The sequence below is a fragment of the Kogia breviceps genome, chromosome 4, assembly GCF_026419965.1.
Source record: "Kogia breviceps isolate mKogBre1 chromosome 4, mKogBre1 haplotype 1, whole genome shotgun sequence".
Lineage (NCBI taxonomy): Eukaryota > Metazoa > Chordata > Mammalia > Artiodactyla > Physeteridae > Kogia > Kogia breviceps.
This window is the reverse complement of record NC_081313.1, coordinates 30,026,662-30,050,407: the sequence shown is the minus strand read 5'-3', so window position 1 is coordinate 30,050,407 and position 23,746 is coordinate 30,026,662. Positions and strand designations below refer to the sequence as shown.

The window sequence follows — 23,746 nt, the reverse complement described above, 5'->3', positions numbered from 1 at the left end:
AATTTGGGATTCTTCTTGCATCCCCTTCTTTCATCTAATTTTTTTTTCCCTCAGACGTTTATAGAGTTCAACCATCATGTCCCTAAGGAATGAACTGCTGGGAACAAAAAAAAAAAAAAAAAAAAGAAGTTTTCCCTTTTATCAGTGGTTCAACCAACATTATTTCTTATCTATTATATATGTTACATGTCAGGCTTTATCCCAGGATTAGTTTCACTTGGAGAAGGAAGCCTTTCTTGTCTCCCCCAGCCCTCCAGACTATTTTAGTGCTACATACTCTCATGATTTGTTACTCTTCCTTTTAAGCACTCATTTCAACTGTAACTTAAAAACTGTATAATTGTGTACTTTGTGGTTCATTTCCTATCTCTTCCACTAGAAACACAAGCTTGTTGCCAATAGGTCCGGCACAGTTTGTTGCTGATAGTATGTACTCAGCAAATACTTGTAAAATGACTGAATTTGCCAAAACTAAAAATAATGAACCAATGTCAATACCAAGTGATCTCCAAGACAAACAGTATGACAGGAAAAAAAGAGGTAGAATCCAATGCTTTAAGCTCAGGAAAGGAGTGCAGAATGTAGCCTGTGATTCCTTCATCTCTGCAGTACCAAACTCCACCTGTTCTCTTGATTCATTCCTTCCTACGGTCACATTCCCTACCTGGTTTCCAGAACCACTCTACCTCAGAAACCCCACACACTCCTCTCTCTGACGTGATGACTCCGCTATTCCACTTCTGCCACTCTCATTCTACTTGCTCTCCCACTTCATGGAGACCTCTGAACTTTGATCCTTCCATTTTCTCTCAATCCAGCTCTTCAACTACACCCCCAACAAACTCCCGCCCCTGGCTCACTGATGAGTCACTCCTGCTGTGCAGCTGAGCGCTCCTGGGAAAAATAATGCAGTTTGGCATCTTTACAATCCTCCACATTGTAGCCAGTGAGTGCTTTTTCTGAACCACAGCCCTGAGGATTTTTAAATCTGTTGAAAGCCCTTCCAAACTCTTAAATATGGCTTTTTAGGCCCTTTATTATCTGCTTTTCTCTCTAACTTCACTACTCAGCATTTCAGTACTCTGTTGTCTCTCTTCCCACCCTTGCCACTCTCCGATTCTCATTTATTTCTCAACTCAACCACATCTGGCTTTGCTCTCATCCTCCCTGAAACAACTCTCCCTAAAATTTACCATTTACATCCTGAATGGCGGGATCAAGCATTTTTCAGTCTGTCTTACTGTGGCATTTCACGTGCTGCTCTCTACCTTCTTGAAACTCTCTAATATCTTAGTTCTGGATTCTTCCCAGACTCTTCTAATCATTTCACCTGCCTCCATCACAAATGCATTTTTTCTTGCTGCACCTTAAATGTTAGTAGCCTCCAAGGTTGTTCTTTGGCTCTGCACTGCTTGCTGTAACTACAGCTTATGTGGCTGATGAGTCCCAAATGTAGCCCCTGACCAAACGTCCCCCCGAAAGTGTCATGTTCCCACCTTCTGCACATCACTTGAACATCCCATAGGCACTCACTTTCAACATATTTAAAATTGAATCTAGTCATCTAGAGAAACCCGATAGCTATTCTAGACAACTGTCTTTTACCTTATCAGTCAACTGTCAAGTCTTGCTGTTTTTAGTTCCTAAATGCATCTGCAATCTCTCCAATCTTCTTTATCCCTACTTACCATCATTATCCTAGTTCAGGCTCTAACCATCCCTGAGACTATATTGCATTAATATCCTCTTCTTGACACCCTTAAATCTATACTCTAGTAGCAGCCAGAGTGAGCTTTCAGTAATCCCTTGCTTAAGGTCCTTCCACTCCCTACACATTTAAATTCTCAAATTCTATACTTACGTCTCCTTAGTTCTGTAACTTCATTTTTCGATACTTTCCTACCCACACCTTGTGCTGCTCACACTTCAAGTTCTCACTTAGCATGGCTAAATGATTTTATTTACCAAACTTCATGTAACACTTATTTCAGAAACAATGGCTTCAGACTATGTTTTCTGACTTCTCATCAATCCAAGTTTTAGTCTTCTATATCAAGCCAGGTAATGTAAAAGATAATTAAAAATAGAACACATAAAATATTAAATTTTGGGCTTTCCTGGTGGCACAGTGGTTAAGAATCCACCTGCCAATGCAGGGCACACGGGTTCGAGCCCTGGTCCAGGAAGATCCCACAGGCCGCGGAGCAACTAAGCCCATGCACCACAACTACTGAGCCTGCGCTCTAGAGCCCACGAGCCACAACTACTGAAGCCTGTGCACCTAGAGCCTGTGCTCTGCAACAAGAGAAGCCACTGTGATGAGAAGCCCGCGCACAGCAACAGAGACTAGCCCCCGCTCACCGCAATTAGAGAAAGCCCGGGCGCAGCAACGAAGACCCAACGCAGCCAAAAAATAAATTTAAAAAATATATATATATATACATACTGCATTTTACCATATCCGTTTATCTAACAGGATGATAGGCATCTCAAAAGTTATATTTAGTCATCAAGTAGCCTTCATTCAGATCTCAACGGGTGACTGAAGAATGACCTGACAGATGAAATCTTCCTTATTAAGAACATCTGGAGGGTTGCTCTTGGCTCTAAGTAAGTATGTAGCTTATAGGTAACAAGTCACCTCTTGGAGCTTCAACTTCACCTTAAAAAGAAGGGTTTGGATTAGAAAGGATCTCTTAACTTGTAATCCATAGATTTTCAAGTCAGGTCATTCATACATAGACCTGGGTGGGGTAACCATAAATCCCTTGAAATTGTATTCACAATTCTGGATATAAATTTGTTCAGTTTTCTAAGGAGAGAGAGTTATGGTTTTCATTAGGTTCTCAAAGAAGTTCATGAATTACAAAGTGGTTAAAACATCTGGATTAAAGGATTTCTGAGATTCCTCATATTGTGTAATTCTGTATTTTTAAAACTATGGAATGTGCAGATCCACTGTTGGTTTAGCTTTTATGACAAACCTAGATTATAATTACTTTCCCCTTTCCTTTAGTTCAGAATCTGAATCTAATAAGGGTAAGCCTAAATTATAATTCTAGGCAAGTTATGATCAAGCCAAACTTACAGGCATGTCTTAGCAGAAGAAAGGCTAATGTCAAAGGTAAAGACCCTAGAACTACTTGACAAAATAACACTAAATAACTTCTCATTTCTAAGGGTCTAAGTGACTGAGATTAAACAATGACTGAAAAAAGTAACAAATACAAACACAGAGGCAAAATTCCATTCAGCAAAAACTGTAATGCCTATGAACTATAGAGTAAAAAATAATCACAGTTTGTAGTCCACTTATTTCAAACAATAATTAACACAAAAGTTTCTAATAGAGGGACTATAATCCTAGAGTATCCTCTGTTATCTATTTAAACCTCTGTTTCCTTACTTCAGTTCTTTATCTCCAATTGCCTGCTTGGCATTTGCCAAGTAGAATTCAAAGGATGTTTATCACCATCTGTCTGAAAACTAGACCTATCTCCTTACTTCATTACCTCTGTAATGGTACCTCTGTTCTAGTTATCCATGCTCAAGAATAAATACATGAGTTTGGATGAGAGACAATGACTCTCAAATGTACAATAAATTCAGGTAAGAAAAATGATTACAAACCAGAAAATAACTGTTATCCCTCTATTTAGAATTAACTATTTTCTTAAGAATCCAAAGACTTTCTTCATGAAAAATTTGCAAATAAAAGGCAGATGAAGATACATATTAAAAACTAAAAAAAGACATTTTTTGAGGAACGTGAAAATATGAACACTTACTGGATACTTGAGGTCAAGGAGTATTTAACATTTAAAGATATTTTTATAGATGAAATAATATGATGCCTGGGATTTGTTTCAGAAAAATGAGGGAGAGAAGTGTATAGGGTATAATGCAAACAAGCTTGATCAGAAATTCAGAATTGATTGAAACTGAGTGGTAATTACATGGTGGCTCCATTAACAAAAAGTTAAAATAGTTAAACTCTGATGAGAAAACAAAATTGTGTGCATATGGCATCACTATGAGCAACGAAGCCATACACAATGAGAGTCTTAAAAAGGGTGGTTTGGTGGTTTTTTCTTGGTTGTCATGCAAAATGTATGAGGATTTTATGACCACTTGGTCAATAAACTATACAAACTGGAATTTGGTCAGTGACCTTTCTATCATACCAAATTTACACACAAATGTTTCTCAGATGGGATCAATAGGACAAGTGAATTTAAAAAAACTTCACATAAATAAAATCAATTTGTGTAATAAGTATCTTCTATGACAAAAATTAGCTAAGGGTTAAACTTCATAAATAGTTTTAAAATGAGCAAGGCAAAACATTCAAACAAGCAGAACTTTTGTAGAGCAAAAATTACTATCGAATGTTTCAAATTGTTATTTTAAATGGGTAATCTGATGCATTTTATATTTGCAAAAGTAATCTTATTCCAGTTGATATCAATATTTCTAAAGATGCAGACTACCTGAACATTAAGATAGGGACCAGGATCAGGATGAGTGCTTTATGCAACTAAAAATGGTGTGTGGAGGAGGGAGAACCATACACCTTCCTGGTTAAATTCACTTTCTAAATGAACGTATGATAAATTTGCTTGCTGGTCATGAAATCTATTGGGTTGGCCAAAAAAGACTTACCTGTCTTCATGAAATAGACTACAGTTGTTAAAAATTGCTGTGTGCTTCAGTTTACCTGCTAACAATTCAAATATTCAACATATTAACAGAATAAGCCATATACTACTTTCCCCTAAAAGTTCAGAATTTCTTCTCCTAGAGATAACTAAATTCTATTTTCTGCATTTGTATTTTGGTATGGATTTTTTTAAAAAACGACCCATTCGTCAAAATAATAACAAATAATTTAAATAAGAAAATATTAAATTTCATATTAATATAAAAAGTGAAAGCATACTTAGAAATGTTCATTTCAAATATAACCTCTTTTCAATACAAATCAATAAAACATGGTACAGCTTACTACTTATCAACAAACTATAGATTGAAATTTGTAAATTCCAATACACTTCAAAATTTTGATTTTGTATAATTGACTGCCAAGGCCTTAACTTACTTTAGTGTTAAGACCTAAAATCACATTTGAGAAATCTACTTTTTGAAAACCTTGGTTTGTATATTTAAGGGTTTCATCAATTATATCAATATTAATATATTAATAGCTAAAATATTGGAGCTTAGAATAGATGGAAAATCCCTGAAGACAGCAATTCATCTATGACCAACCAAGCTAACAGAAGCATTACTCTAAATAGGATCCCTAAGTACATACTCCAAGGATCCTTTAAGAACTGGTTTACTTTCAGAAAGGATCATCTCCTTTAATGCTTGATGTTCAATTAACTTAGCGTAGTGAGACGCAATTAATCCAACTCAATTTAAATCCCTATTATAACATTTAAAAGATTACTGAATCGTGCTGAGCCTCAGTTTTCCTTATCTATAAAATGGAGAAAAAAGATTGAACTAGCAGAGTTTTTGTAAAAATTAAAAGACACCATGGAGACTTCCCCGGTGGTGAAGTGGTTAAGAATCCACCTGCCAATGCAGGAGACACAGGTTTGAGCCCTGGTCCTGGAAGATCCCACATGCCGCGGAGCAACTAAGCCCGTGTGCCACAACTACTGAGCCTGTTTCTAGACCCCACGTGCCACAACTGAAGTGCGCGTGCCTAGAGCCTGTGCTCCGCAACAAGAAAAGCCACCTCGATCAGAAGTCCATGCACTGCAATGAAGAGTAGCCCCCACTTGCTGCAACTGAGAAAGCCCACACGCAGCAACGAAGATCCAACGCAGCCAAAAACAAACAAATAAATAAATGTTCCTTTAAAAAAAAAAAAAAGACACCATGCATCACTGAATGTCAACATTCAAAACTGGCTGGCTTTTTTTCTTTTCTACCCACATCTCTATTCTTTAAAACTCTAGAGGCTGGGTTTTACACTCTACTTTTCCTAACTGGTATTTTACTCTTATTGATATATCATTGTTGTTTTCAAAAGCCACCTCAAATCTTTTGCTGACGAACTCCAAAGGCAAAAAAACCCAATCTATAATAGTTTTGTCCCCACATAGTTCATGGTAAAAAGGAAGAGGAAACATGCAATTAAGTGGAAGAAAAAGAAGAATGAGAAAACATTTCCTTCAAGAAAATGTTCTGAAATAATTCCACATAGGAAATGGATCCTGTAAAGTTATTTTCATAGTGGTTTAATAGGTGTTCACAGAAAGGTATTTTATGGCAATGTCACTCTTCCTCACAAATTGAGTATCTTCATTTATTGGCCAATTTCATAAAACTTAACATTCTAGAGGTCAGATTTAAAAAGCTGACTTAAAAATAGTACATATTTTTAAAAAGACTTAACTTTGAAACAGACCTCGTCCCCTATAAATTTTAGGCATTACTATTTCTGAGCATCAACTATGCAAATCAACTAATTAAATACCCACCTCCCCATCTGTAGTAACAGATAAACGACACCTGCTCCCAAAAGATGTATAAAACATTTAGAATAGAAAATGAGTAAACATCTCAACTAGTAAAATTACTCCTTTTTCAGCATTAAAAAATAACTTGTGAAAAATGTAATGTTATTATGAAGTGTCATAGTCATCTCAATTCTATTTTGAAAATAACACATGGCACAATTTTAACTAAGAGAAATGCTAGTTTTCCAAAATAGCATGATTGTTACCTTTCCCCAAGGTTTAAAAAATAAATATTACCATCATGACATTACTAGAAAGAAATTGAAGCATACAAGGAATAAACTATAGTTTCTTTTTATATCAAAATGTACTCTTGAAAATGTGTTTGGCACAGTGCTAAATCATATATAGTTAATACTAAATATTGCAGGATACAATAAAACCCTGGAATTAATTGTTTACACCCTCTTATGGGAATGAAAATAATAGATACCAATTATTCAGAAGTCAGCCTATACAAACTGTATAAACAATATTTTATGTTTTGTTTTGAAAACCAGTGATATAATAAATTTTACATAAAAGACTGCAAAATAATATAAATGGATTTAAACAGATCTTTACAATAAGAAATTCAAATGGAAACAGACAAGTAACAAAGAGAAGTAAAAAAATTTATTGCAGTATTCGCTCCACCAGATTGCCTGGGGATCCCTTTTCTTGTATTGTTTTCAGGGTGACCTAATACATCAAAATCTACATTTACAAAAACTCCTTCTGTAGATAGGTCATAGATACTGCATGCTTTTTTTTTTTTTTTCCAACAGAATAAATTATATATCCAGGAGATTCTGCCATTTTACAGCCTGGAAAAAACAATGCTTCCCTGGAAACTGGGCTAAGCTAAAGAAAGCCATCCGCTGCTAGGTTAAACTCCAAGAACACTTTATTAAGAACATTAACAGACTAATTTCCAACATTCACTTGTTTATTTTTTAAACAGAAAGTTTTTTTTTCCAAGATATAAACAATTTTTGTTAAACTATAATACAGTGGGAGTAAAAATGAACTGAGAATCTGTTTCTGCTGCACAACAGCGAAGGGAGCTCCCACAAAAATGTTTTGCCCAACATTTCCTTCTTTTGTTCCTGCATCCCAGGTTCCATTCTTACTCTTCATAAAACTGATTTTTTTTTTTTTTGCCAGAATGTTGATATTTCAAGTTTTTCTGCCTTTAAAAAAAAACTCCTGTAAATTTGGCTGCATGTACAAATTCATTAGCTGGAAGTCCCGTCCTTGGCGGCATACAGGGATCGTAAAGTCTGAACAACTTTATTAGTCAGCTTATTAGCACTCGTTAGAGCAATTTTTTTGTAAATAATGTCTGACTCTTTAATAGTGTCTACCCAAGGCACCAGTTTGCGGCCATCACGGCGCTTAGCCTCAGTCCAGGAGCCACTGTAGGAGCCTGCCATCCACTGAACACTGAAGCCATTGCTGGTTTTCTGTACTACTCTTGCAATTTGTGGTCGATCTTTGTACTTTGGACAGCAAATAGCGATGACATCCATGACGTCAACACTTTCATTCATCTGTGCTGCCAACTCCGTAGAGTCTGAATTTCGTTTTGACCTTCTCAATGACTAAAACATTGGGAGGGGGGAAAAAAGACCAAGTGTTACACAAAATAATTTTAGTGAAATTATTGTTTTTATTGCTTTTAATCCCTTGACGCCGGGAGTTGGGATTTCCCAGCACACTTCCATTGCCGGCAATGAGACGCACCGTGACCGCCAGCGCCAAGGGGTTAACATATACTTGTAAAACCATGTAACTCTTAATTTGTACCCGTGTCTTTACTCTTATTGATATATAAAATTATATATACATATGAACCATAAAGCTACATAAAACTTATCAACAATAAAAAAGGATAACACACATTAATACAATCCAAAGAAAAATTAATAACCCTTTATGCTGGATAAATCTCATTTCTGTTTTTTTCTTTTTTATTGTCTTTTATGTTAAACTTTCTACAAAATGATGTATAAATGGATAAGTAGAGAATTTCTATCTACAAAATGTTTTCTCTCATAAGTATTACATTACTTGGTGTACATTTAATAGACTGACATATATAAGCACATAAAAATCATTTTACGTAATACGCTGCGAAATACGTTGACTCCTCCTCCGCCTCACCCCTGAAGTGCCTCCTCCTCTATCCTCCCCATCACTTTCATCATCTTCTGTCTCTGCTGCTGCATTATTTTTAGGGCTGCCTCCTCCAAGCAGCGAGGTAATTGCTTTGTTCCGAGCATTTGTGCTAGCTGACACCTCCCCTTCTTCTTCCTCTTCATCAGGGTCCAGATGTTCCATGAGAAGTTTGAACTACAAAAATTAGATGTTAATTTAGAATTTTAAGTAAATTTTTTCAAACAAGACTGCCAAATTCCCAAATGTTTTCCTTTATTTAAAATTTTTTTCCTAAATGTTTTCCATGGTAGTGTTTTGGTGTGGGTGAAACAGACTTTAGCTATTGTCCGAGTTGGGGGCTGGCAAACATTTTCTGTAAAGAGCCAGATAGTAAGTATTTTTGGCTTTGCAGGCCAAAATGCAATAAAAAAAATGAATGGGCATGGCTGTTGCAATAAAACTTTATTTTACACAAACAGGCAGTTGGCCAGATTTGGCCCATAAGCCAGATGTTGCGAACCCTGATCCAAGTTATCAAGCAGCCAAGTGATTACTAATTATTGACAGACTTTTAAACATTTCTGCCCCCCATTTTCTGTTCTCCACCAAGATAAGAGGATACAACAGGAAACAAAAAATGTTGAAGAATTTTAAAGAACTAAATTAAATGTCAAATTTAGAGTACAAGGTTTGCAGTCTATGAATAATATGAAAATCATTGTGTACATTACATTCTTGGTCAAAAAAATCATTATTAGTTGTGTTCAACTACCAGCTTTAAAGCAGATTAAAATTAAAGACTTTATTTTTACTTTTTAGGACAATCTCGAAAATATTTTTAAAATGTTAAAAAATTTTTATTCTGGTAAAATATACATAACATTTACCATTTTAAAGTGTTTAATTCATTGACAGTAAGTATATTCACACTTGCACAATCATCACCACAGTCATTTCAAAAACTTTTTCATCATCTCCCAAAGAAACTCAATCTGTACCCATTCAATACTCTCCCCCCATTCCTGAGACAGCAGATGCAAGAAGAACTACAATCCTGCAGCCTGTGGAATGAAAACCACAACCACAGAAAGAGAGACAAAATGAAAAGGAAGAGAATTATGTCCCAGATGAAGGAACAAGATAAAACTGAGAAAAACAACTGAATGAAGTGGAGATAGGCAACCTTCCAGAAAAAAAATTCAGAATAATGACAGTGAAGATGATCCACGACTTTGGAAAAAGAATGGAGGCAAGGATCGAGAAGATGAAAGAAATGATTAACAAAGACCTAGAAGAATTAATGAACAAATAAAGATGAATATAATAACTGAAATGAAAAATATGCAAGATAGAATCAATAGCAGAATAACTGAGGCAGAAGAACGGATAAGTGACCTGGAAGACAGAATGGTGGAAATCAATGCCATGGAACAGAATAAAGAAAAAAGAATGTAAAGAAATGAAGACAGCCTAAGAGATCTATGGGACAACATTAAATGCAACAACATTCGCATTATAGGGATCCCAGAAGGAGAAGAGAGAGAGAAAGGACCAGAGAAAATATTTGAAGAGATTATAGTTGAAAACTTCCCTAACATGGCAAAGGAAATAGCCACCCAAGTCCAGGAAGTGCAGAGTCACAGGCAGGATAAGCCCAAGGAGAAATGTTCCAAGACACACAGTAATCAAATTTACAAAAATTAAAGACAAAGAAAAATTATTAAAAGCAAAAAGGGAAGGAAGACAAATAAAATACAAGGGAACTCCCATAAGGTTAAGAGCTGATTTCTCAGCAGAAACGCTGCAAGCCAGAAGGGAGTGGCACGATATATTTAAAGTGATGAAAGGGAAGAACCTAGAACCAAGAATACTCTACCCAGCAAGTCTCTCATTCAGATTCCACAGAGAAATCAAAAGCTTTACAGACAAGCAAAAGCTAAGAGAATTCAACACCAGACCAGCTTTGCAACAAATGCTAAAGGAACTCCTCTAGGTGGGTAAGAGATTAGCAACTTAAAACAATCTTGTACATATACAGACTGCTATATCAAAACCTCATGGGAACAAGCCCAAAAGCTACAATAGATACACACACAACAAAGAAAAAGCAACCCAAACACAACACTAAAGATGGTCATCAAACCACAAGAGAACAAAAGAGGAAAGAAAGACCTACAGAATCAAACCAAAAACAATTAAGAAAATGGCAAAAGGAACATACATACCAATAATTACTTTAAATGTAAATGGATTAAATGCACCAACCAAAAGACACAGGCTCACTGAATGGATACAAAAACAAGACACATATATATGCTGTCTACAAGAGACCCACTTCAGACCTAGGGACACATACAGACTGAAAGCGAGGGGATAGAAGAAGGTATTCTGTGCAAATGGAAATCAAAGGAAAGCTGCAGTAGCAATACTCATATCAGACAAAACAGACTTTAAAACAAAGAATGTTACAAGAGACAAAGAAGGACACTACATAACAATCAAGGAATCAATCCAAGAAGAAGGTGTAAGAATTGTAAACATATCTGCACCCAACTTAGGAGCACCACAATATATAAGGCAAATACTAACAGCCATAAAGGGAGAAATCGACAGTAACACAATAATAGTGGGGGACTTTTAACACCCCACTTTCATCAATAGACCAATCAGCCAGACATAAAATCAGTAAGGAAACACAGGCCTTAAATGACACATTAGACCAGATGGACTTAACTGATATTTATAGAGCACCCCATCCAAAAGCAGAAGAATACACATCTTCTGAAGTGCACATGGAATATTCTCCAGGACTGACCACATCCTGGGCCATAAAGTGAGCCTTGGTAAATTTAAGAAAACTGAACTCATATCAAGCATCTTTTCTGACCACAGCGTTGTGAGATTAGAAATAAACTCCAAGAAAAAGACTATAAAAACACAAATACGTGGAGGCTAAACAATATGCTACTGAACAACCAATGGTTCACTGAAGAAATCAAAGAGGAAATCAAAAAATATCTAGAGACAAATGAAAATGAAAGCACAACAATCCGAAACCAATGGGATACAGCAAAAGCAGTTCAAAGAGGAAAGTTTATAGCAATACAACCTTACTTCGGGAAACAAGAAAAATCTCAAATAAACAACCTAACCATACACATAAAGCAACTAGAGAAAGAAGAACAAACAAAACCAGAAGTTAGTAGAAGGAAAGAAACCATAAAGATCAGAGCAGAAACAAATGAAATAGAGACAAAGAAGAGCAAAGATCAATGAAACTAAAAGCTGGTTCTTTGAAAAGATAAACAAAACTGATAAACCTTTAGCCAGACTCATCAAGAAAAAAAGGGAGAGGACTCAAATCAATAAAATGAAAAATGAAAAAGGAGAAGTTACAGCAGACACCACAGATATACAAAGGATCATGAGATTACTATATGCAACTATATGCCAATAAAATAGACAACCTGGAAGGAACTGACAAATTCTTAGAAAGGTACAGTCTCCCAATACTGAACCAGGAATAATTAGAAAATATGAATCAATTACAAGCACTGAATTTGAAACTGTAATTAAAAAACTCCCGGGCTTCCCTGGTGGTGCAGTGGTTGAGAATCGACCTGCCAATGCAGGGGACACGGGTTCCAGCCCTGGTCCGGGAAGATCCCACATGCCGTGGAGCAACTAAGCCCATGCGCCACAACTGCTGAGCCTGTGCTCTAGAACCTGCGAGCTACAACTACTGAGCCCACGTACCACAACTACTGAAGCCCGCATGCCTAGGGCCAGTCCATGCTCTGCAACGAGAGGCCACTGCAGTGAGAGGCCCGCGCACTGCAGCGAAGAGTAGCCCCCCTCGCTACAACTAGAGAAAGCCCACGTGCAGCAACAAAGACCCAACGCAGCCAAAAAAAAAAACCCACAAAACAAAAAACCTCCCAAAAAACGGAAGTCCCAGCCCTGATGCCTTCACAGGCGAATTCTATCAAACATTTAGAGAATAGCTAACACCTATCCTTCTGAAACTGTTCCCAAAAAGTGCAGAGGAAGGACAACTCCCAAAATCATTCTGTGAGGCCACTATCACCCTGATACCAAAATCAGACAAAGATACCACTAAAAAAGAAAATTACAGGTCACTATCACTGATGAACGTACACGCAAAAATCCTCAACAAAATACTAGCAATTCGAATTCAACAATACATTAAAGGATCATACACCATGATCAAGTGGGATTTATCCTAGGGATGCAAGGAGTTTTCAATATCTGCATATCAATTGGTGTGATACACCACATCAACAAACTGACAAATAAAAACCATATGATCAGGACTTCCCTGGTGGTGCGGTGGTTAAAAATCCACCTGCCAATGCAGGGGACACAGGTTTGAGCCCTGGTCTGGGAAGATCCCACATGCTGCGGAGCAACTAAGCTCACATGCCACAACTGCTGGAGCCCCCGCGCCTAGAGCCCATGCTTTGCTACAAGAGAAGCCACAGCAATGAGAAGCCTGTGCACTGCAATGAAGAGTAGCTCCTGCTTGCTGCAACTAGAGAAAACCCACACACAGCAACAAAAACCCAACACAGCCAGAAATAAATAAATAAATCTAGATATTAAGAAACCCCCAAATGATCATCTCAGTAGATGCAGAAAAAGCTTTTGACAAAATTCAACACCTATTTATGATAAAACTCTCCAGGAAGTGGGCACAGAGGGAACCTACCTCAACATAATAAAGGCCATATAAGACAAACCTACAGCTAGTATCATACTCAATGGTGAAAAGCTGAAAGTATTTCCTCTAAGATCAGGAACATGACAAGGATGCCCACTCTCACCACTTTTATTCAACATAGTTTTGGAAGTCCTAGCTATGGAAATCGGAGAAGAAAAAGAAATAAAAGGAGTCCAAATTGGAAAAGAAGACGTTAAACCGTCATTGTTTGCAGATGACATGATACTATACATATAAAATCCTAAAGATGCTATCAGAAAATTACTAGAGTTCATCAATGAATTTGGTAAAGTTGCAGGATGCAAAATTAATACACAGAAATATGTTGCATTTCTATACACTAACAACGAAAGATCAGGAAGAGAAATTCAAGAAACAATCCCATTTACCACTGCGTGAAAGAGAATAAAATACCTAGGAATAAATCTACCTAAGGAGGCAAAAGACCTGTACTCTGAAAACCATAACATGCTGATGAAACAAATCAAAGAAGACACAAATGGAAAGATATATCATGTTCTTTGAATGAAAGAATAAATATTGTCAAAATGACTACATTACCCAAGGCAATCTACAGATTCAATGCAATCCTTATCAAATTACCAATGGCATTTTTCACAAAACTAGAACAAAATATCTTAAACTTTGTATGGAGACAACAAAAGACCCCAAATAGCCAAAGTAATCTTGAGAAAGAAAAATGGAGCTGGAGGAATCAGGGTCCCTGAATTCAGACTATACTACAAAGCTTTAGTCATCAAAACAGTATGGTACTGGCACAAAAACAGAACTACAGATCAATGGAACAGGACAGAAAGCCCAGAAATAAACCTACCCACCTATGGTCTATTAATCTATGACAAAGGAGGCAAGATTATACAATGGTGGAAAGACAGTCTCTTCAACAAATGGTGCTGGGAAAACTGGACAGCTACATGTAAAAAAATGAAATTAGATCATTCTTTAACACCATACACAAAAATACACTCAAAATGGATTAAAGACCTACATGTGAGACTGGATATTATAAATCCTCCTAGAGGAAAACACAGGCAGAACACTCTCTGACATAAATTGCAACAACATCTTTTCTGATCCATCTCCCAGAGTAATGGAAAAAAAACCAAAAATAAATAAATGGGACCGAATTAAACTCAAAAGCTCTTGCACAGCAAAGGAGACCATAAACAAAATGAAAAGACAACCCACAGACTGGGAGAAAATATTTGCAAATGATGTGACTGACAAGGGATTAGTCTCCAAAATTTACAAACAGCTCATGTGGCTTAATATCATGAAAACAAATAACCCAATCAAAAAATGGGCAGAAAACCTAGACAGTTTTCCAAGGAAGACATATGGATGGCCAAGAGGCACATGAAAGGGTGTTTAACACTGCTAATGATTAGAGAAATGCAAATCAAAACTACAATGAGATATCACCTCACACCAGTCAAAACAGTTATCATCAAAAAATCTACAAACAATCAATGCTGGAGATGGTGTGGAGAGAAGGGAACCCTCTTACACTGTTGGTGGGAATGTAAATTGGTACAACCACTATGTAGAACAGTATGGAGGTTCCTTAAAAAACTAAAAATAGAGCTACCATGTGACCCTGCAATCCCACTCCTGGGCATATACCCAGAGAAAAACATGGTCCGAAAGGATACATGCACCCCAATGTTCACTGCAGCACTGTTTACAATAGCCAAGACATGGAAGCAACCTAAATGCCCATCAACAGAGGAATGGATAAACAAGATGTGGTACATATATACAGTGAAATATTACTCAGCCATAAAAAAGAATGAAATAATGCCATTTGCAGCAACATGGATGGACCTAGAGATTGTCATACTTAGTGAAGTCAGACAGAGAAAGAGAAATATCATATGATGTTGCTTTATGCGGAATCTAAAAAAAAATGGTACAAATGAGCTTATTTACAAAACAGAAATGGACTCAGAGAATGAACTTATGGCTACTGCGGGGGAAGGGTAGAGGGAATGGATAGTTAGAGAGATTGGCACTGACATGTACACACTGCTATATTTAAAAAGGATAACCAACGAGGCCCTACTGTATAGCACAGGGAACTCTGCTCAATGTTATGTGGCAGCCTGGATGGGAGGGGAGTATGGGGGAGAATGAATATACGTATATGTATGGCTGAGTTGCTTTGCTGTGCACCTGAAACTATCACAACATTGTTAATTGGCTATACTCCAATACCAAATAAAAAGTTAAAACAAAATCTAAAAAAACCCCACCCAACTCCCCATTCCTGCCCCCCATCCCCCTGTAACTTCTGTTCTATTTTCTGACTCTCTGAATTTGCCTTTTTTTGCGAGGGGGCTACACCACAGCTTGAGGGATCTTAGTTCCCAACCTGGGATTGAACCGGGCTCTCGGCAGTGAAAGCACGGAGTCCTAACCACTGGACTACCAGGGAATTCCCTGAATTTGCCTGTTCTTAAAGACACTTTAAAAGCACAATTTATAGACTCACATACTGACTCACATACTTCTTAGGTGGGTCTATATGTAACAGATATACATACATACACACACACACACACACACACACACACACGTACTGCTTCTGTAAGAATACATGAAGAAGTAGTAATATTGGTTTCCAGAAGGAAGAGGAATAGAATGGCTGAAGAGGGCAGGAGGATGACTTTTCATGGTTTTTCCTTTGATGAAATATAAACCATGTAATACACTGAATTTAAAAAAATACATATATGGGCACAGCTTTTCTCTAAAACTTGCCTGAAAACTTTGCTTTTCACTAAAATAAAGTTAGTGGTGGGCTGGTATCTCCTAAGAAAAAACAATTATAGTACAGTGGGTGAAATGGGAAGGACAAGCTTAAAGTAACTCATTAAAACTACATAAACAATAATGAGTGATGGGTCATGAAGCATACCTTCAATGAAAGGAGGTAGCTGTCTCAAAAGAATTTACTTTTTAAGAAAGCCATTATCAAAATGAAATATATTTTGGTTTTACTACTCACATCTAGATACTGTTTTACTATACTCCTCTTCACATCTTCAGTGATTTTGGAATTAGCCATATCACTCCGCAGGAAGTCCAGTGTTTGTTTGGGATGAAAATGAACTCCTGTTTTTCGGTTTATCGCTTTATCATACACTTTTGCAGATTCAGATGGAGAGTATTTCTGAATTTTACTGTTTTGGGAAAACAAAACCATTAACTTAAAAAAAATTTTTGAGGCATTTACATTTAAATTGATTCTAGTTAAATTTTATTTACTTATAATTAAACTTTTTGTTATACAGATTTTAACCAGTGAAATTGTATACAAAATAAATATAATTTTAAAGAGGGAAGACACAAAATCAAAGATTAAAAAGAATAATATTCTCTTGTTTCTGTCAGTATTTGTCTTGAATAGAGGCATCATTTAAATGAAAGTAGTTTCTCATGTCTATTTTTTAGCACCATGATTGTGACTGTAGGACAATTTTAATATAATTACTCAATACTAACTGGTTTACCTCCTTCTACTGTTTTGTGCCCCAACTATTCATTCTCTACACAGTGACCAGAATTATTGCTTACAAACCTGTTTCACACTATTAACAACTCTGTTTCAAAATCTTTCCAACTCCTTAGCACTGCCCCAAGACTTTATTAAGGATTTAAGATTTTACATTATTCTGAATTACAGGCGTATCTTGGAGACGTGGGTTTGGTTCCAGACCATCGTGATAAAGCAAATATTGCAATAAAGCAAACCACACGAATTTTTTTGTTTCCCAATGTGTATAAAAGTTACGTTTACACTATATTACAGTCTATTAAGTGTGTGACAGCATTATGCCTAAAAACAACAAACATATCTTAATTTAAATATATTTTATTGCTAAAAAAATGCTATCATCTGAGCCTCCAGTGAATTGTAATCTTTTTGTAATAGCAACATCAAATGTCACTACAAAATATAAGAATAAAAAATTTAAATACTGTAACAATTACCAAAATGTGACACAGAGACAAAAAGTGAACAAATGTTGTTGGAAAAATGGAGCCGACAGACTTGCTTGATGCAGGGTTGCCACAAACCTTCAATTTTCAAAAAATGCAGTATCTGCGAAGTGCAATAAAACAAGGTATGCCTGTGGCTGCCAATATTTAACATCAAGATAGTTCTCATTAAAATCTGGATTAGCTAGCTTCTCTTGAAAAGATGGAAGCTCTGGCCACATTGTTCCCACTCTCTTCCATGGCAACAAGCTGATGAACATCTGAGTAATATCTAAACCTTTTAGAAGAAACATGTTCTTTTCATTTTGCCACTGACCTACCAGGTCTACTTTACTCATTTCATTATCTGTCCCTATGCACATGTGACTTCATAGGGTTTCAATGAATGTGAAAAATGTCCAAAATTCCATGGGTACAGGCAGAAAAGAGATACCTATAGTGACTGACGATGGGTAAAATTATAGTGCACTCTAAGTTACTAGTACTTTTCTATCTTACTTGATAGTGTATTTTAAAGATTGCTAGACTATTAGAAATTAGCCTAGTTGGTTGGCATCTATTCTTCATTCATAGTTCTCTTTATTTTTTATAAATTTATTTATTTTTGGCTGCGTTAGGTCTTCATTGCTGCGCGCAGGCTTCCTCTAGCTACGAGTGAGCGGGGGCTACTCTTCGTTGCAGTGCACGTGCTTATCATTGTGGTGGTTTCTCTTGTTGCAGAGCACAGGCTCCAGGCGCGTGGGCTTCAGCAACTGTGGCATGCGGGCTCAGCAGTGGTGGCTTGCGGGCTCTAGAGCGCAGGCTCAGTAGTTGTAGTGCACGGACTGGGCTTACTTGCTACGCGGCATGTGGGATATTCCTAGACCAGGGCTCGAACCCATGTCCCCTGCATTGGCAGGCAGACTCTTAACCACTGCGCCACCAGGGAAGTCCCCACAGCTCTTGAATTTGTTATCTATTTTTAAGGTTAGCCTAATTCTCTAATATCTTTTTAAGGATATTAAGGATTTAAGTCCTCTAATTTATAATTTATAATGCATTATCTCCAATTAGAGGAATAGTTTTCCTCTCTTCAGTAACAGAACGGACAAATTATGGTAGATTATACAACAAAATAGTATATAGCAATTAAAAGGAACAAACTCCTTTTTTAAAAAGAGCATTTTTAATATTCAGCATGCAATCAAAACTGGGTTTCAATATTTGTTCATTATTTGAACACAGCAAGTTTTTTCTCTCACTGCTTATGCAACCTTACCTATCAGAAAATCCACAGAGATTCTTCAAATGTTGTTTTAACATCAGAAGCAATAAAATACCCTGGGAGACATTTGCAAACTCAATTAAAGGAGCTGAATTTTCTGGCAAACATTTCATCACTGAATTTATATCATCTTCTGAATCTGAATCTGAATCTGAATCTACACGTTTCCGTGATTTCCGAGGCCTGGAGACTTCTTCTTCACTCTCGCTTGACTCATTTTCCTTACCAGGAGATGATTTTCTCTCTTTCCTTTTGTCTTTTACCATAGACTGAAAAAAAAGAGGAAATTATTCTGTCTGAAAAATAATAAAACAAAAATACCACTACAACTATACATATGCTCCATTTAACAGCTTCTAAAGTATCCTTCTATTAATATTTTATACACTGAAACCCTCTGATTTTCCATAAATAACTGGGGACGTAACCCTTGGGGGAAAAAATTATGTTCCAAGACTAAATAAAATCCACTCCTTCAACCACTGTGCCACCCCCCTAAACCATTCTGAAATATCATTCAAAGGGAAAGAATTTTCTTATAAGATAGTAATGAAAAAGATAAATTAGTTTTAGAAGTAACAATTTGGTATACAGGTAAGCCATTATAGAGGAAAAGAAGTAATTATAATTTAACTGGGGAAAATATAATAGGCTTGAATTCCCCCAGCTTCTATCAAACTCTCACTTTTAAGAACTTTTCAGCAAGATAATGTACAACTTTTCTTAAATACTTAAATTCTGGTTTTTTGTACTTTATGAAACTGTTAGCTTTTAAAAAGAAACAAAGTCAGCTGGTTTCAAGGTGGAAAAGACCAGATTACAAAGCAATATTCAAAATGTAACTGCTAAGAAATAAAACAGGAGAAACAGATACAAGTATATGTACAACAGTAAGTGAAGTAAAATAACATGATGGATCAAGTTCCTGGGAAATTATTAACCTCTCAAACTTTAATGTGCATATTAAACAACTAGAGATTTTGTTAAAAATGTAAACTCTGTTTCAGCAGGTCTAGGGTGGGGCTTGAGGTTCTGCAGGTCTAACAAGCTCTCAGGTGCGGCCAGTGCTACTGGTCTTGGTCCACACTTCAAGTAGCAAGGGTTTAGATACTTCTGTAATTCCAACCCTTAGGTATTAAAAAGATCTCCCTGATTTACGAGTTTGACCAGGCTGAGTTTTGAGCACTACGATATTGCAAAATGAGATATATACTTATATCATCAGGTACATGAAAATACTCCAATTAATTTACAAAGAATGTAAATTACTGAGTGCACCTACTATGTACCCAGGGCTATACCAGGTGCTTTTACAATGAAACCAATTATATTTCCTTCTTAAAAACCATGAAAGAAAAGATATAAAGTTTACAACAAAAAATTTAGTAAAGATTTTAGGCATACAATATGCCAACTCCATTATGATGCTGGAGTTCAGGGATAAGGAAATCAATAATATAAATTTTGTGTTTACTTGTAAGTAAGCTACTTATATTTATTCTGTATTTCTTCAAGTGTACTACTATTATCTACAGCATTACCAGATTTATAAAATAGCAAAGTGTTTTAAAATGGGGTTTAAATAAATATATGAATGAACACCAAACACTTAAGGGCAATGCTTGAAGTGAGATAAATAAAGAAGTAGGATTGGGATGGCTTATCAAGAGAACAATCCGTGTGTGTGTGTGTGTGTGTGTGTGTGTGTGTGTGTGTGTATGTATGTGTGTGTACGCACATGTGTGTGTGTATAAATTCCACCTAAATCTGGAATGAAATGGTTTTAAGATCTTTCTTAATGGAAATGAAATGGCAACCCACTTCCTCTCTCCAATTCAAGCACTACCCAGATTTCAGTTAAGTTTATTTAGAAAGATTTTATATACCTATGAAAATAAAAAGAACAATGAGAAACAAAACAGTGAAAATAGCATGCCTGTACTTTGAAAGATTAAGAATAGTAATGTGTGTAACTTACCTCCTTGAATGACTGCAGTAGGTTACTACCAGAAACTGAGAGTGTAATGTCTATATGATGCATTATAAACAACGGCTCTTCCTGTGTCTGGTATGGAAAACAGGCTAGATTGTCTGCTATATACAACAGCATATTCACTTCTGTTTTCTGTAAATTTTAGAAAAAAAGGTACACATGTTTAGTGGATAATCTAGAAATCCATCACAAAAGCCTTTTTAGAAAAAATATTACAGGGCACTTTCACCTCAGTTAATATTTCAGAATGAGAGAGAGTTGGGGAGAGGGAGAGGGAAGGAAGAAGAAGGGAGGAGGTGGAACAGAAAAGGATTTTACAGAATAATCTTAAACCCATTTTAAGAGATTTCATAATGACTTAAACCATGGTACCTTAAGAAGGGAAGGGGTGAGCTTTTTTAGTGCACCCAAGTGGGAGTCCCTGAAGTTTTCTTATAGAGTATATAGAATCTTTATGATAAATCCATACCACATCAGAAAGTATACATATGAATTCATAATTATTTGTCATTGTGCCTCTAAACGTTTAACCCATATGGAGATCAGTTACACACAGTTACTATTCTGCCTTCAAAAGTAAGTGGTAATTATAGTACTAATATGTGGGTTAAAAAAAAATCAAAGTTCATGTACTCATAAAACAATTGTCAGTTTCCTATGTGTACATAATTTAGAATATCAGAGTCATTCTGACAGTGTTACCACAGTTTCACGCCAAAAAAACTCTAATGCTGGCAAATTATGGTTACTACTAGTTGTTTGCTTTAAAAGAAGTAACAAACTGAGATTTTCAGCATTTACATGATGATACAGAATATAACAGAAAGATGTTAATATTTAAATTCCTTTAAAAAATTTATAGCTTAAAAAAAAAAGAAAAAATAGGCAATTAAAAAACACTCCTTCCTACCATCTCCTATCCTGATGTCCAAACAACATAAAATACAGTATCAGCAGTAGTAATAACAAAAATCCCATAGGACAGATGGAATGAACTTGCTATTAGTATTCATGAGAACCCCACGTTATTTTTTATTTTTAAATATGTATCAATACCTACATGTTAAAGTTGGAAAAATACAGACAAGCCCACCCTCCTCTCCTTCCTGAAACCTTCTTCCTTAGTTTTCTCTTCCTAGCTCTTTGACTATTCCGCTTCCATCTCCTTCTCAAACCAACTCCTTTTCAAACTGCTTTTAGCAACATTCTGTTCTTTTAGGTGCTTAGGACAAAAATATTTCAGTTATCCTTTGACTATTCTCACAGACTCTCATTTAATTTATTCCTTCCTCACAACGTTTCTTCTTTCCTTTCCTACTGTCCATTCTTTTGTTTCCAATTTTCATTGTAACAGGTCAATCCCTTATTACCTTCTATGTGAAAACAGTGCTAAAAAATCTGTGTTCCTAAAATGCTCTTTGTTACCTGTCCTCATCACTGAACTTAACGTTTTCAAGTTTTCCACTGTCTACAAGATCCTCCATTAACTATGCCTCATTATGATCTTGCTGCTCCAGTTAAATAACATCTATTCATTATTTCCAACACATTCTTTTTTTTAAAAAAATATTTATTTTAAAAAATTTATTTATTTTGGCTGCACCAGTCTTAGTTGTGGCATGTGGGATCTTCGCTGCGGCATGAGAGGGATCCTTAGTTGCAGCATGTGGGATCCTTACTTGTGGCATGCATGCAGGATCCAGTTCCCCGCATAGGGAGCATGGAGTCCCACCCACTGGACCACCAGGGAAGTCCCTCCCACACATTCTTATCTTTGTACCTTTATTCATGTTTTTACACCTGCCCTGCCTTAAGAGTAGATCCATCTTATCCCCTAGGCCTTCAGTGATTTGTTCCTCCTCTGACATCCACTGTATTATGAGAGCTGGATTTCCAGTTTAGCATTTCGCATGCTGAGGTGACAGAGCATCCAGCTAATGATATATAGCAGGCAATGAAACCACGTAGGAATGAAGCTCAGAAAAGAGATAAAGACTAGGGCAGTATGGGTACAAACCACATGGGACTCAGATTATGCTAATCTTAACTGTTAGTTCCTTTATTTAGTGTTCTATCCCTCCAACTGAAGGTAAGATCCAATGAGGAATAGAACACTATATCATACCATTTTGTACTCCTATCTAAATATCTTACACACAACGAAGGCTTAATACTGATGACAACCCTGATGATGACTGAATTATAGTCCAAGTATTTCTAAAATAGAAGTTTGTTATATTTATTTGTTAGATAATATATCAAAAAATTTCATGTTGTACTTAAAAAGAAGAGGTCTAATAAGACATCTACATTCTGGTAATTTTAATTTTACTTTATTGAAAAAATCTGGTGTTGGAACAGCAACAAAGTCAAGCTATCAAGTGATTAAAATAAGAAAAATATATTTCTTTCTTTTCTTTTTAAAGCTTAACACAATACACTAATTGGTAAGCTCTACGTGGAAAGATACCACATCTGTCCCATTTACTATTTTATCTTCATCTCCTAGCACAATGCTACCATAACGCAAACAGATACTGAATAAATATTGATATAAAATGAATGAAAAAATTAAGAGATAAGCTTAAAGAACAGGATGTTTTATTTTCTTGCCTTATGGTCCTGGCCAATGCAACTTGTGCAATAGCCCCCTAAAGGGTCAAAATTGTAATTACACAAAAGTGGGCTCTTCATTAAAGGATGTCAGGTTGAACAACCATGGATCTTAGCAGCCAAAACCCTAGAATAGTTACTCTAACAGCATTCGAGTCTGACAGAAACAGAAATTTCACTTCATCCATCCATCCATCCATCCATCTATCCATCTATCTATCTATCTATCTATGTAATCTATCTATCTATCTATCTATCTATGTAATCTATCTATCTATCTATCTATCTATCTATCTATCTATCTATCTATCTATCTATCTATCTATCTATCTATGTAATCTATCCCTGGAAGTGATAGTTTAGTAATGTAGCTTATTTAAAGGTATGCTTAAAGGAATTGCTATCAAAGTTTATCAAAGACACTCAGTATGGAAACACAA

General features: G+C 36.2%; 1 protein-coding gene across 4 annotated transcripts in view; it reads right to left on the bottom strand.

Moving 5' to 3' along the window:
• Positions 1–7,126: 7,126 nt before the first annotated feature.
• Positions 7,127–23,746, bottom strand: part of NIPBL (NIPBL cohesin loading factor) — a 201,048-nt gene continuing 184,428 nt past the window's right edge. For 3 of the 4 annotated variants that reach the window (XM_059060223.2, XM_067030885.1, XM_067030884.1), the window contains 5 exons: positions 20,679–20,825; positions 18,695–18,969; positions 16,442–16,616; positions 8,679–8,867; positions 7,127–8,116 (listed from right to left, as the gene is read on the bottom strand). In XM_059060223.2, the coding sequence (XP_058916206.1) occupies positions 7,751–8,116; positions 8,679–8,867; positions 16,442–16,616; positions 18,695–18,969; positions 20,679–20,825 (1,152 nt within the window). In that variant the 3' untranslated portion in view covers positions 7,127–7,750. Of the gene's footprint in view, positions 8,117–8,637; positions 8,868–16,441; positions 16,617–18,694; positions 18,970–20,678; positions 20,826–23,746 lie in introns of all 4 variants that reach the window. The other variant, XM_059060224.2, reaches the window with a different exon arrangement.